At 30.4% G+C, this 15,979-nt stretch overlaps 1 protein-coding gene across 2 annotated transcripts in view; it reads left to right on the top strand.

Annotated features, from left to right (window-relative positions):
- The window catches only part of gus (splA/ryanodine receptor domain and SOCS box containing gustavus), a 78,714-nt gene that overhangs the window by 43,114 nt on the left and 19,621 nt on the right, over positions 1-15,979 (top strand). Inside the window, exon 1 of one of the 2 annotated variants that reach the window (XM_070646408.1) lies at positions 4,291-4,931. The exons of the other annotated variant lie outside the window; for it this stretch is intronic. Coding sequence (XP_070502509.1) covers positions 4,912-4,931 — 20 coding nt within the window. The 5' untranslated portion in view covers positions 4,291-4,911. Of the gene's footprint in view, positions 1-4,290; positions 4,932-15,979 lie in introns of those variants that run through there. 2 annotated transcript variants of the gene reach the window in all.

Raw genomic sequence — 15,979 nt, forward strand, 5'->3', positions numbered from 1 at the left:
ATTTTGATAGGAACTTACAGAAAAAAGTGGCAAGCACTGATTTCATGATAAATCAATCAAATTTTTAAAGCATAAATGACCTAGTAATGCATTTTCATTATTCGAAGGGTTTCAACTACACAATATAGCCAGACTTCCTTACATAATTGAATTCAACTTTGATCTTCATGCAATTTGCAAAATACCCAATAAAAATTTCCCAATCACCCAAAGTGAATCCATTTAAGCCAACCTTCAGTCAATAAAAAAATAGCACTGAAAATGGAAATTATCAGACAGACAGTGGATGTGAAATAAAAAGTGGGGAAAAAGGAAAAAAAGAAGTTTTTATGTATTTTTCTGAAAAACTTTGGAGTTGTTGCAACGATTCGCTGAGCATGTCCATAAAATTTTCAAAGTTTCACGTCTGCCACTAAAAAATCGATATTTCCCCATTTCTCACTCCTTTTTTGTGAGTGCCATTTTCCTCGTACTTGAATGTACATAGTTTTGCGATCAAGGAAAAACTTTATCAATTGCACGGTCGTTAGAAATATGACGACAACGACAAACGTTGATGATGATGATTATGATGCTTTATAGTGCATCAATTAAAAAATTTTAATTAGATTGTCGAGGATCTTGTGTTCTGCTCATGAATTTAGCACTATACTCAAGTGTCACAGCTATGACACCGATAACGACAACGAATTAAAAAGACATTAGATTTGTATGTTAATTTTTTTTTTATGCTGAACAAAATGGAAATTTTTCTTCTTTTGTGTGAAAATATTTTTTTATGTTTTTGCATCACGAGAGCAAGTCTGGCATTCTTATTAACAACCACCGCATTATATGTTTCTGAGACTTCGTTGAATGCAAACATGTATGCAAACACGCTTTTAAGCCCATTCAATGCACATCCCCTTGATAATAAATTTTATCTGAAAATTTCGACAGGTACGAAATTGTCTGGACTAATTGTGGGAAATTTTAAAGAAAGCGAAATCTTCTACTTCGTCAAAATGTACGGCATAATCTAGTCCAAAAATTTATAACTCGAATTAATGAATGAATGTCATAACCTTAAAATAAAGTCTTATATCATCCTTAAAGAAAATTTCGCATGAAAACAAAGTTTCACTTGAAATTCTTTCAAGGGTAAATGTATATTATGCTCTTTATTTATACTTGCAGAAAGGCATTGAATTATACTGCGAAAAGAAAACACAGACTGTGGAGCATAAATGAAGGAAAAGAAAAAAAAAATATTCGCATAAAGACTTCTCTTTTTTTATGAATACATATGTGGGAGCATGGCATTCATGAACCATAATTCATTCGAATACGTTTTCACATATATGAACTCACATTACGATGCACAGACAATGCATCTTTTTATATGTACCGCACGAGGGAACAAGTCCTTGAAGGAGCAGATTTATACCATTAACTTCAACTTTTTACTTGAGTCTTTCGTTTTGAAAGGAGGAAAGTTTTTCCCAAGATGTATAATTTTTGTAGCAGCCGAAAAGGTTTCCTTCGTGAGATTTTGTTTGACTTTTTGTGGTTGCTCGTTGGGATGAAAATTAATTTTATTACCATGTTAAAAATGTTCATATGCCTTTAAGGTCTTGTATTATTTTGTGCTCCGGGCTGAAATTGAAGATTATGCATATAAATAGTTCCATCGATCGATATTTGGGGAGAATTGTGCTTGCAAAGATACAATATGAGCACATTTTATGAGAATCTTGTTTGCTCCGATCTAAAATTGAAGAATGTGTTTATAAAATGTATAAAAGATATACACATCATGAGAATATTCAATCTAAAGATGCGATATGAGCACATTTTTAAATTAAAGAAAAATCGTTAAAAAATTCAATTTTTTAAATCAAATCAAATTTCATAAAAATCAAATCTATCTAGCTTTAATATTTCAACATGCTATTAGAAACAAGCACAGTATGTATCAACATAAATGCATATGCGCATAAACATAAACATTGGCAACAATGCACTATAGCATCATCAGACACCATGTTGTCAAATTTGTCAAAAATAAAGCAGGAGAAAAAAAAAAAAACATTTCAAATTTCGACATGTGTTATTTGAGCGAGAGATTCTAAGGGTCGCTGTAAAAGATTCGTATTTCTCTATGTCTCTTCATCCTTCATCCTCAATCATCATTATTACTTTGTGTATACATCACATCCATCCACATGCATTTCGGTTCCTCTCTTTCTCATATTTTTTTTTGTTGAAAAGATCCCCGAAAAAATGTTTTTATTATTTAATTAATGTTTTTTTCATTCTCTTCTTTTCTTCTTATTCTCGTTGCAGGTACGTAAATGAAGTAAAGCCGGGACACTTTGTTGGATCCAATTCCTCCCCGAGCTCTCTATAGACATCACCTTTTTTAGTTATTATTGTTGTTTGGCATTCCTGTGAGCATTTTCATGGTTCTTGTGTGTCTAAGTCTTTTTTTTTTATTTTTTATTCATTTGGACTAAAAGTTTTGGTGAAGGTAGAGAGCTCATTTTGTCTGTTTGTCAATCTGTTTTAATATCATAAGTTATCGAATGAGATTTTTGAGAAGGCTGTGTATTAAGGTAAGTGGAATGAATGTTTTAATATTGACTGATTATTGATTCAATTAATTTTTTTTGCGAGTTGAGATAGGCACAAATTTGTGGTAAATTGAGCACATGTTTTCTTGTGATATGAAGTAACAGGACTTTGATAATTCAGGGAAATGTCAGCATATCAGAGTCACATAGTATGTCAGATAGCTTTCAAATAGTATGATCAAAACTAGGATAATATAGATAAATAAATTCAAAATTTGATTTTGATCTCTCTTTAAAAACTGCATTTTCAAGTAACTCAAGTAAATAAAACATACATTTATATGTATTAGTTGAGATTAGATTGGCAATTCCTTCTCACTAATACAACTCAGAAAAGGACTGTGGAAAGCATTTGAACTGTTCCAAATGCTGATAAGAATATCCCTGAGAATATCATTTCTTAGTTGGAAATTGTTCACAGATGACGTCCAAATTCTTATCGATATGAGTAGCACTGTCGAGAGTTAGAAGACGGAGAATTTGCACAAAGCCTATCCTTAGCCCGACTTGACTCTTCTTTAGGCCAAGTCCTGGTGTACAGAGCATGCTTCTGAGTATATTCACAAATTTGAACTTACTCAATTTTATTGATTGAGTACACTCATGAGCACGCTCATTTATGTGTGCCTGTTAGGATTAAAAGATAATTATTTTCCAATTTTGTGTCCACCAAATTGTGAGGTCCCATGAAAAAATTTCACATTTCCCACCCTTATGACCCCATCGAAGCAATTTTTGTTCCATTAAAATTATGATTCATATAAAATTCAACATTAATTGGAACTTCCATCATGTTTTTTTATCACTCATTCACAAAAAAATTATAACATTTGTTACGATATTTTTTTATGAACGAAAATGTATTGCATTCATAACAGTGATAAAAATAATATCACCATCTGGTGCTTCCTAAATATTTCATTGACAATTAGAAAATGTTACCCATATCAACACCTAAAATCACAGCACATAAATGCGCTCAAAAACCCGAACCTACGTGAGATTTTACACAATATTCTCACAATATAATATTTTTTCTACTACGTAGTTTCCTCAATTCCTTTATGCCCTTAAAATTCATCAGTCTCTCTCTTTATTATTGTTAGTTTCCTTCTGCCCTTCATCCGAGCACTTTTTTATGTTGTTCATCTCATGGCAATAATAATACAATATACGAACGTAGAGAAAAGAAATGAAAAAAAAAAATCCCAATTCAGAGAGACTCAACAAAGCAGATGATCTGAACACAATAATCGTATAGAATTTCATGTTCAGATGGAATTGTTATTCCATCGTCTCGAGTAAAAAACGATGAAGAAAAGAAATAAGAAAATTAATGGTTCTGTCGAGAATCATGAAAGCAAGAAGAAAGATGAGAGAATGATCGCATCAGGTAGCAAAGTAGGCAATCTATGCCTTCATTCTGTTTATAAAAATGTTTTGCGACGAAAATTTTTTGTAGATTTTCAATCGGAAAATTCTGTCCTCAATGTTTTTTCAGCATGGTAGGGAGAAACTCAAATTCAAAATTTCCCCTACAAAAAAAAATAATTTTTTTTTTCTCACCGCACATCTCTCACTGGAATTAATGCTCACTTCCAGTCAATATATTTTTTCCATCTCTCATTTCGTCCTCTCGCCTCTCTCGACGTTTCTCTCCAACTAGTATTTTTCGTGCATTCGGCACTTAGTCTTATTTCGTCAGTTGTTGGAGATAGACGTATCTCTTCACAGAAATCGGTATCGCAGCAAAAAAAAAATAAAGGAAAAAAGAAAGAATATAAAAAAAAATCGAATTTCTGTCTCAATTTGCTTTTTTAGTATTGTTGAACAAAAAAAAATTTATATATTTACCGGAAACGGGGCGTATAACTCTCTCTCCCGTTTTCAATCTGCGCCAGTGTGAAATTTAACATAAAAAAAGGAAAAATAATATAAAGAATCATAAAAATATGCACATACAAAGGGAATAAAACAAAAAATTATTCTTAAAGCCAATATTAAAGGATAAAAAATTTTATCCGTTAAAGTTACAGCAACAAAAAGTGTAAATGAAAAGAATATAATAATGAAATATTAAATTCAGTGCAATTTAATGTATAAAAAATATCACAAATATTATATTTAAATAAAGAGAATAAATAATAATAAAAAAGGAGAAACTTCAGTGAAAAGAAAAAGGAGAAAAAAAGGTTCATTGTTTGACTTTTGTTTGAGTCCGAACGAAGAATTAAAAAAAAAATAAGATAAAAAATATAAATTTCAAGCAAAAAAAACTCTAAAATAAACAGCCTCATAAATGGAATTAGCAAGAAAAAGGTATGTAGGCACAAAGGATTTTCATTTTTGTGGATTGTGTCCTGTGGATTATTCTTCGTACAATTCTTCTTTTTTTGGCTCGGTGTGGATGAAATATAAACCCCAGAAACTATTGATTTTTTTTTCTCTCCTTCCTTCTCTCGCTCTGCTTCCTTCATCATTCACAAAAAAAATAAGAAACAGATATCGCAGCATAACTGCTGTATACGGCCACATTATGGTGTCCTTAAAAAAACAAAAAAAAATTTATTCATTTTCAACTCGACAAAACTTTCGCTTTTTTTTTGTTCATGAGTCTACAAAATTATTATTTAAAGTTCACGACGAGGAGAGATGTGTGTAATGACTTGGAATTGGAATTAATTGATTTTGATTAAATTAAAGGCCATCGAGCGGTGCCTGTATGAGACATCAAGCTAAAATGCCATTTTCCTGTTCGTCTCAATTGAGTTTAATGATTTTTATATTTTTTTTTCTTCATTTTCATCCCTCAATTATGCTGCAATGAACATGAGTTTTCATCACATCTCATGAAATATTAATTAACGCGAGCGGCAGCTGATGAAACGACAGTCCTGAGAAGGATTTTTTTTTAATTTTTTTCAAGAAATGTCAATGATTTTTTATTTTATTTTAAAAACTTGTTCAAAGTCACTGAATGTCACGAAATCTAATAAAAAATGAAATTAATATTGATTGTTCAATGAAGTTACTTGAACAAACAACAGTCATAGATGAATTTATTCAGCTTTCAGTTTTGTATATTTTCAATATTTTTTGTATTTCAAATTTTTTAATAAAAATTGAAAATCGAGAAATAAATTTGAAATTTTTTTAACTTTTCTTGTCTCAAATTTGATTTTGAAATTTTGAATTTTTTGAAATTCATTTCAATTTTCAAATTATCTTCAACCTACAAAAATCCCATCAAAAATATACAAATTTTCCCAACCTACTTTCCATATCAATCAAGAAGCAAGAATGAAAACATCCACAATGCGATGACGACAATCAAGACCATTGAACTTTGACAAATGCAGAATGAAAAATTGTAAAAATGTATGAGTTTTAAAGTGAGTCATAAATAAAATATAATAAATAATGGAAGTTAAATGCACTTGAAGTTTAGCCTTACACGGTTCGATTGCTTCCTGAATGCGTGATGATCTTTTCTCACTCGCTCAGTCGATATTGAAGAAAAATTATCATAAATTATTTATTTATATAGATTTAATAATTAATAACTTAATTTTATTTTCAAAACTGTTTCTTCTTCTTGTTTCGTCTGTGACTTTATGACATAATACAAGTGCTGAGTTAAATTATTAACTATTTTTTCGTGTTATTAAATAGAATAGAGACTTTTAATATTTTTTGGTAAAAGCTAATTAGCGCACAAATGTCAATTGATCGTGTTTTGTTTAATATTTTTTATAAAAACAGCACCCAACGAAAAATATTTTCAAATGGCATACATTTAATATTGTCAATGCTCTGTTGTCTCTCGTGAACATGTGATTAAACAAAGAGGAATAATATTTGATCATTTTTATAATATAATAAGCTATGCGATTAATATTTTGAGGCTATGTTGCCAGACTTTATTTTTGAAGGATAAAAAATTTTTGTGAAGGATTTCTTTTTTTGACAATTTGCTGTGTTGCCAGATTTTTTTGAGTCATTGAGAAAATTGTTAATTTTACAATGTTGTCAGTTTTTCTCAAAGCTTACTTAAATTAAAATCTTAAAACTTCAAACAAGAAACACCAAAAAAAAATTAATTTTTTGAGTGTATTTCGACGTAAAAAATTCACATTCAAAAAAATTAACGCAAAAGGAGGAAGTGAATTAACAAACAGAAACACAACACAACTACACGCGTAGCTAAGCAAGCAAAAAAAACTATAAACTCGAATGAGACACTAATTTTTGTGGTCTCTTATGATAAATTAAGCAACACAATATGGTATTTTAATAAATAAAAAAGCCAAGCAACTGACATTAAAGCCAAAAACATATAAAAAGGTCAGATCAGCAGTGCCAGTCAAGTTTTAATGTCGCACAATATTTGCATGTCAGTGCGTTTCAAGTCACAACACACATGAATTGTCATCTTAAGGAAATGGCTCAAGATCGGGTTTGCAAAGTTGAATATAATTTTCATTCGATGCGGTTAATTTGTCACTTCCTGTACGTTCCATCTTCAACATCTTCTTTATTATTAATTTTCATTCATCATCATTTTATTCTTTTATTTTTCCTCACTATAGCCTCGAGGTTGTGAGGAGATCTCTGTCTGATCTAAATGTGTGCATGCGTGTACATGAATATAAAGAACAAGAAAAGTTTATAGTGTGACCGTGAAGGGTTAACAAACTCATTTTTGCGGATGATGTACGACAAATAAGAACGTCAAGCTTTTTATATCTTCTCAAAATTAATTGGATTACTTGAAAAAACGCACTTTTATGCTGCTTACATCCACAAAAAGAGAAGAAAAAAAATATTATTTATTTTTGAAAGGCAAAGAAAAAAAATTCTTTTTTGTGTTCGCTTAAAAAATTTTAATTGGTCGCAGACTGTGTCGAGTGTCGCTTTTAATTCTGCTCTTATAGTTAAAAAAAATAAAAACAAACGAAATTCTGAGAATTTTATTTTTTTCATCCACTTAATCTTAGAAGCGGATCTTTTGCTCTTTAGCGCGATTTTGTTGGATATAAGGAAGGAAAAATTGACAATTTGTTACGACTTTTTGAGATTTATTGGGCGATAAACTAGATTAAAATAGATATTTTATGATATAACCTCAAATTTTGTCAACTAAGTTCTCAACCTACAAACTGTTTGATTTAACATAAAATCTTATTAATCCTAAAATTCAGGAAGTATATCCGTCAACTTCTTGAAATTTTTACTGATTTTAGTCATTTCAAAGCCAACTGCGCTCATTTTTCGAACCAAAAAATATTTTAATGATCACTTAAATTCGTTTCTTCCAAAAATTCAACTGCTGTTCTGTATCTACTCATATGTTCCCTCATTCTTACTTACTGTGACGCTATGGATCGATGAGAATATAAAAACATCTTGTTACAATTTTCATCTTCAATAGAATAAAATTTATTATTATTTTATTCTCAAGTTGATCGTATCAGCTTCAAAAAGCTAAATGGCAGTTTCGGTTGCATTCATTGCGGCATGATACACTTGATCTTTCTGTTGTGTTCTCGAGAATTATTTTACTGTATTTGATGAGGCGCGCAAATATCAATTTATGTAATAAATTACTCAAAATATCATCAGACATTTTCAAAAATGGCAATAACTTATTCTTAACATTTATACATTGATGGATATTTGTCAGAGTTTAGTCGAGAGGGAGGCGCTAATGAGAAACAATTGAAGTTCATGTGCCTTCCAGCACGCTGGCAATTATGTTGCTGCAATTACGAGTTAATTAATTTGATTTTATGTGAAGTTTTTTTTTATTTATATTTCTTCAGAAAACCGCCAAGTGCATTGTGTCAGGAACAGACACGCCCTAGCATTAATCTCATTGCCATAAAGTTTTCGTGTACTGTCGAACTGCAATTTTCATTTTTTTGATTGAATGAATTTTTAAAAACCTTACTTTAATGAATTTGGCGCATTTTTTGAAAAATTCAAACATTTTCCCTTCAATATCTGCAATTAATTTCACTGATCATGAGTCTAATCCTTCATATTTCAATGACTAACATGCAATAAACTTACAAGACAAACTGACAGCATAAGCACTTCAATATTCATGCCATTAAAAATATTTTACAGTATTTTTTTACTGCCAATAAATGAATCAATGAATGCAATTCGCCAACATAATTACATTATGAAATTGCAAATAGTGGAAATAAAGGTTTTTTTCCCCATTAATTTAGAATATTTTATTATTTCTATGAAAAATAAAGGCACATGCAGAGAATTTAAAATTGACTTACAAAAAGTTGTTGAAATATTTGAGATATTTAGCTTAAAGAAATCTATTGAAGCCTTATAAGTCAATGTGCTATGAAGAATTAATGATATGTTCATGAGCTGTATGTTGACTATGACTGTAAATATTAGGAACATTCATGAATTTTGAAGGTTTTTCTCAAGCATAATCTATGTTTTTGTTAATTCTCATACTTCTTATTATTTAATAGATCATATGAGTTGCTGGGAATTCCTCCAAGACCATAGATTAAAACGATAATTTACAATAATTTGTATAAATGAACTGTAATTTGTAATTTGAAATGAATTGTTTGATCTTTTTTCCTGATTTTTGCGCTTTAATCATAAGGTTTCAATCATCACAGCTGTAAATTCATGTTTTTAAATAGTTTAAACATTGTAATTCAATCAATCGCAATATTAATCTCACTAAATTGAATTAAAATAATTTCCAAGCAATTTTTAACGGTTATTTGAAATTCAAATGCGCTGAATACTCAATTCAGCACTTTCAGCAATTTTTTGTGAAATTTCGGAAATTTTAATTTTAGTAATTCTTTGACTTTACAGACATTTAGACTGTAATAAATAGTAGTGATTTTAAATATTAGTGACAATTCATACTTTGAAGCTTTATAACATCACCTAAGACCATGGGAAGATCGAATAATGAACAATCCAAGGATGAAAGGTAAAAGCATGAAAAATTGAAATAAAAATTCCTTAATTAGCGTATTAAGTGAACATTGAACTTTATCTTCGTGCATTATTATCGTCAGTGACAAATTTTACAGTCTGAGAAACAATTTAAAGCCATTGATTAAGCCAAATGTGATTCAGTTTATTTTCATTACATAAAAATGTTTTCTTAATTTAATCCAGTGAGCTCAATATGACTTAATAGTATTATAATGCAAGCATATGTACATATCGTATTCATACATTCTCGTGTATTTCTTGTTTGCCTTTGCGGTAAAACCTTTTCATTGACACTTACATTTCCTTTCCAATTTTTTAATTTATTTAATTCATATTCCTTTTATTCCTTATTCCTTCTTATTATTTGCCATAAAAAATGAAAAAGAGCGACTTGAGCACGTTGTCCCATTAAATATATGTTGATCCAATGCAGCTGGTAATAAATTCAACATTCATTTTATTTTTGCCTTCATTTTCGGCTGCCAAAAAGCATTGAAGCTTCGATTATGACAACATTTCCTTTCGAAACATTATGATTTGGGCACATACATACATACAGCGTCATACACACTCATATATATTTTTTGTTAAATAAATTTTTGTCGCATATCGAACGAACGACGACGACAAAAATGATAAAAAAAAAATTGAATAGTCAGAGTCGAACGGATGGTAACGAGACGTGACTTATTGATATATGAACAACAGCAAAGTTTGAAGGCTTCCCACATTGTTCATGAATTTGTTACTATTGCACATTTTATTGTTTCCATTCCATTTCAATCTCCATCATTGTTACTTATCTAAATGAATCCACAGAAGAATTATTAAAGCTCACACAGTGTGATGAATTAGATACGCAGTTTTAAGTGATTTGCATAATTTTTATTTTTCCTCTTTGCCGTGCGTTTCTTATTTTAGTCATATACATAAAAGCTGATCACATGTCAGCCATGTATAGAAGTTGACTACTATTTATATACAAAAGCTTTTTTTGTATACATTTACATTAGCGAACACAGCTGAGATAGTAAATAAAAAAATGGCATCATCGATGCCATGGCTTTATAGCAATATCTACTAGGTTTTTTTTTTTTTACTAGTTAAAAATATATACGAATTCGGCCAGTTGTGAGCATTATTTACATCAAAGAAGAGAAGAAAAAAAAAAAAAATAGGCACGCACACATAATCGCGAAAATTGGCGCTCTGTTGACGTGCGAGTTATATAGAAAAAATATATTTAATAAACTAAAAAAAAATTATTAAAACTTTTGTGAGCTACTCGGCGGCTGACCTTGGTTTAATGTCTCACGAAATACAGAAAAAAAAAAATTCAAAACGAGCGCGCGCGCGAAAAACTTGAAGGGGGCTTTCAAAATGTAATAAAATTAAACTCTCCACGTAAAGAAACTCGTTGCGAATTTATTACTTATGCTCATAACTATTTCATATTATTATTATTAGAATTTTGTCACAAAGAAACTACAAAATGAGTTGTTATTATGAGTAAAGTCAAGGGGTGTGCGATAGTCACAAAAAACTTGTCTGCAACAATGTCATAATGCTGCTCAAAACTTTTAAAGTGTTCATGCATTAAAATGCAACAAAATACATGTCGTTTCAATTGCACATATGAAATGTATGCATTTTGCATAATTTTGAATTCAACAATTTTCATTTCAATTTATTTATTACAATTTGATGTGATATTTTTTTCATTGACGTGACACGTGGCAACTTTTTTAGCACTTTGTCTTGCTTAAAATTAAGGTTGTAGGCTTTTGAATGACTATATTGAGTGTTTACCACCTTGTAGAGTAAAATTTATATGCTTTTAGAGTCTGATTTAGCCTTAGAGCTGAGAAATTCTTTAATTAAAGCTAAATATGGACAAAAAATGGCGCTTACACAATTTGAATTTTCCAAAACCGTTAGATATTTAACATTTGAAATCTAAAGTAAATTCAGGCATTTGAAAATCAAAAATCATATTGAAATCTGCGCTAAAAGCATTCCAAGTTCAAAACAATTTTTCCTCATATTTCTGTCGTTGTCAATACAATGTCAAATAAATCGAGCATGTAACGAAATGAAATAAAAATATTTTTGTTACAGGAAAAAAACAGTTGATGTGTGGAGTAGCTCATAATTTACATTTGAATGCTAATTCATTGTCAATATAAAAAAATATAAATATCTAAATTGTATAAGTTTCAATACCATCGTACGTAATTCTCGCGTTTATTTATTAATATATATTATGTGTACCTAGGTATATAAAATGAAATATTAAAAATTTAAATTGTCAATTATTTAAATTTTTCATCAACCCGCGAGTTGCATTAAAATTTTCATGCAAATTACAGCTGCCGGAGTAAGAGCAAAACTTAATTTAAGAGATTGATTGATCGATCGATTGAGGGGATGAATATTGTGATAAATACAGAAAATTCTCATATAAAAATGCACAACAGTAGCCTGAGAATATAAAATGTATGCAAATTTAATCTCTCGCGCGTATACATGCATTACGTAGCAACGAGATAATTATGAAATTTCTCATGAACAACTCGTGTGTGACTGATAAGATCAAACATTAATTCTTCTCACTTAGAATAAAGTTCTGGTTTAAATTTTCATTTTTATTGCTTATTATACAACATGTAGCGCAATTCCATTCATTGTATTTGTTTATTAGCAAATCAACAGTGGCAAAATTATGACAAAACTCTTGACCTTCAAGGCGGAATTGACTTTTTTGTCATTGTTTTTGCTGCTGTTCGCTAATAGCAAATGCTTGCCTGCCTCTTAATACAACAAAAAAAAAAAGAGCTTTATACAATAATTTTTTTTAATTCCTTTCATTTAACTCACATTCGGTGGGTCTAAATTGACGGCGACGACAGCTGATGAATAATTCAAAAGATGCACGGATTGTTGCTCTGTCTCGATGGCTAATTTTATTTTTTTTGGAGCTGATTAAACCGTCTCAAAAAATATATTTTTGTTAGAATTTCTTGCTTTGCTCTTTAATTGGCATCAAGAAGAACTGCATCTCTACGACTGCAGACAAGTTTGCATCCAATTATACCCGAAAAAAAAAGATATTCTCTCATCTCCTTTTCTGTTGATGCAGCAAACATAATAAAAAAAAGTTCCTTCTTATTTGAACGTATTAAGGGAACAAGCCACAAGAGAACACATAAAAAAATCATAAAAATAAATTCCCATTTTGAAAAATAAAATAAAAAAGTGAAGAATTGAAAGATCAGACTCGTCATCAATCGCTTTAGACCTCCTCTATTTCGAGTAAAGAAGAAGCGAGTAGTAAAAAGTGAAATTTTTCTCTCTCGTACACACAAATAGATTAATTCAATTAAAAAGCAATAAGAATATCCAGATGTGGGTTCATGAACAAAATTCACTTACATTGCCAATGAAAATGCTCTAAAATGAACTGTAAACGATCTAAAGAAAAGAAATAATACATAAAGCGAGAAGTGCAATGCGAAAAAGAGTACATTGTGCTATTAATATAACAACTGATGCTTGTGTGAGCATAATTAGTAATCTACCGAGTGGATCGACCACAGCTTCAATGGCGTAACATTGAAAAATGTCAAAAACCTTTTATTTTTTTTTCTTCTCTTCTTTTCCTCCTCTTCCACTTCTTATTTTTACATTACATTCTCGCTCTCTTTTTTGACTTCTTCTGCCTGCTGGCTGCCATCATCATCATCCACAAATGTGTATCTTTATTGCCTCTTCTCATTCTCGTTCTTTAAATTCTTATTTACTCAATATTTCTTTAAAAAGAATTTTCTTCTTCTTTTTTTTCGTGGGGATCTAAGAAGATACAACACATGATACATTCTTTTGATGTTGCTTTTGCTTTTTTACATCGTCACGGTCTTATAGAAGAAGAAAAAGATTCACTTCTTCGTCTTTTTCCTTTTTTTCTTTAATTTATATATGTATATATGCTTAATGCCTTATCTATCTGACATGAGAAAAAGAAAGAGAAAAATTGTTCATCTTTTCCCTTTCACATAATAATTCTTTTCTGGCTCTGCTTTGTTGCTCCAATTATGTGCAGAGCTGAGAGATTTTCGCTTTCAAGGCTTTGGGTCAAGAATCGATTGTCGTGTATAATCCTCATACATATTATGTGTCAGCTTTTGGAGGCGTTAAGGAACATTAATCACGAAATATCCATAAATTCAACTTCATCCTCCCTCTATTTTTTTTTTTTGTCATATCTCGGTGCGCATGAATGGTAGAGTTTTCTGCCAAATAGATTTAGATGATATTCAGTCATTTATAATGAAAAAGATAAGACAGAGTATTTGCCAGAAGGGGTCAACTGGATTTCAGAAGACGAAAAAAAAACTGTATATCTGAAGTGTGAGATATTGATTTTTTTTTTTTCATTTCGTTTCTAAAAACAGAAACTGTCGATAACTAACTACTATAATTAATTGATACTTCTAAATTGAAAAAAAGACTCATGAGTTTGTAGACGGATGAATATAGTTTAGATTGAATACAGAACACCCCCCTGAAAGGCACTATATATGAACAGAAAAAAATGAACATTTCTGAGCACGCAGTAATCGTCGTCAGTCAAATCGAAACAGAACTCAAGAGAGAAGCAAGCAAAAAAATAAAATTAATCAGAAACGTGCGTAGAATTGAATTTTGGATTCAGTATGAATGCTCATTTCGTAGATTGGTGACTTTTTTTTGTCGATAGGTCGTTTTTAATGTCATTTTTACTCGTTTCCCTCTATCAAATACCAATACGGTGTATGAGAGAAGTCTTAAATGTCGTTTGCCGAGTACAGAATGTAAATTGACTGATAATGTAAGAAAGAAACAAACAGCAGAAGCACAAATGTATACATACTCACCTTCCCATGATGTCACGATTCAAAAAAACAAAAAGTATAAAATAGCTTTCAATATCACGGATTTTTATTGGCAATGGCAAGTTAACTCTTACTCTTGACAGTGACCATCCCTTTCACAGACGATTCGTTCCTTTGCTGTTCATGCTCATTTTGAGTATTGAAAAAAAATGAACTATAAATAAAAATAGAAAGAGAAATTTAAATTGAGGAAATTTATCGTTTCTGTCTACAGCATGCGATGGTAGGAATGTTATTTATGGCTCATCCACATCACACACTCTATATGACGATATTCACACTCGGTGTGGCATTAGAATAATATATGAAAATTCATCCAGCTGGGAGATTTTTTTTTTTTTTTGATGTCAAAGTCAAAATACTCTTTAAATTAATTTTTATTTTCGGTGCTTAAAGAATCATGAGTATGTTTATCATTTTCAATGTCTAAATTAATCAAAAACTGAGTAAAATTATTGTTAACAGGCCAACAATAATATTATTTTGCGTACGGAAAAAAGCTGTTAATTTTATGCATGCAATAGCTTTAAAAATTGAGAAAAATCGCGTTAAATGATGTCATGACCGTGGTGGCAATTTAGCATTGTAATTTTAACCAATTACGTAAGAAAAATCAACTGCACACATATACATAGCTGGCTGTTTTGGAATTGTGAATACACACAACACCAGCAGAGGAAAAAAAATGAATGGCAATTTGTACTGTTAGAGAAGAACCTTGGCTCAACAACCTCGTTCATTAACGGGCTGGCTTATCGCTTTACATACATACGAGTCGAGCTACTCGGGGAGCACATAAAATGCCAATTATTTGTTGCTGTTAGATGTGAGAAAAAAAAAATATATTTTTTTTGTTGTTTTATTCAAAACTTCCCAAACAATTGTTAAGTAATTTTGTTCCCTTTCCGTAGAACATTGGGTATTTGATGATGACGCTCGTGCTAAAACAATGAGTCGCTTTGTCTTTGAACACAAAAAAATTGTGCTTAAAATCGACGATATTTATATAGTTTTTGGAGGTTAGAAAATATATTTTTCAATGTAATTTACCGCAGTTTTTATAGCTTACTAGTTTTCATTAAATTCTCTTAATCGATTTCTCTCGAGTCTCGTCAGACTAAAATGTAAAAAATTAATGACAACTGTAGACATGGCACATAAATATTTGATTTTTATGGATAAATGCATTAAGTTCTCTTAACTCCATCTCCTTTTATGACAATAATCTTTACAATTTGCATCGGTAACGGTAAAATGTCCTGTTCTTCCCTCGAATGTCAAAGACATGTACACAATTTTCATTATTATTATTATTTCCATATATTTATATTACAACAAAGAAATGACGGAAAATAAAGAGCTGATCCGAGGCGAGTTTCGTGTAAATATTGAAAATATTCCGTTTTTATTTTCTGCTGAATCAGCGCTTGTGCGCTTTGTGTG

Source organism: Chironomus tepperi, unplaced genomic scaffold, assembly GCF_022539635.2.
Source record: "Chironomus tepperi strain 1889 unplaced genomic scaffold, CSIRO-AGI_Ctep_v1 contig_359, whole genome shotgun sequence".
Classification (NCBI taxonomy): domain Eukaryota; kingdom Metazoa; phylum Arthropoda; class Insecta; order Diptera; family Chironomidae; genus Chironomus; species Chironomus tepperi.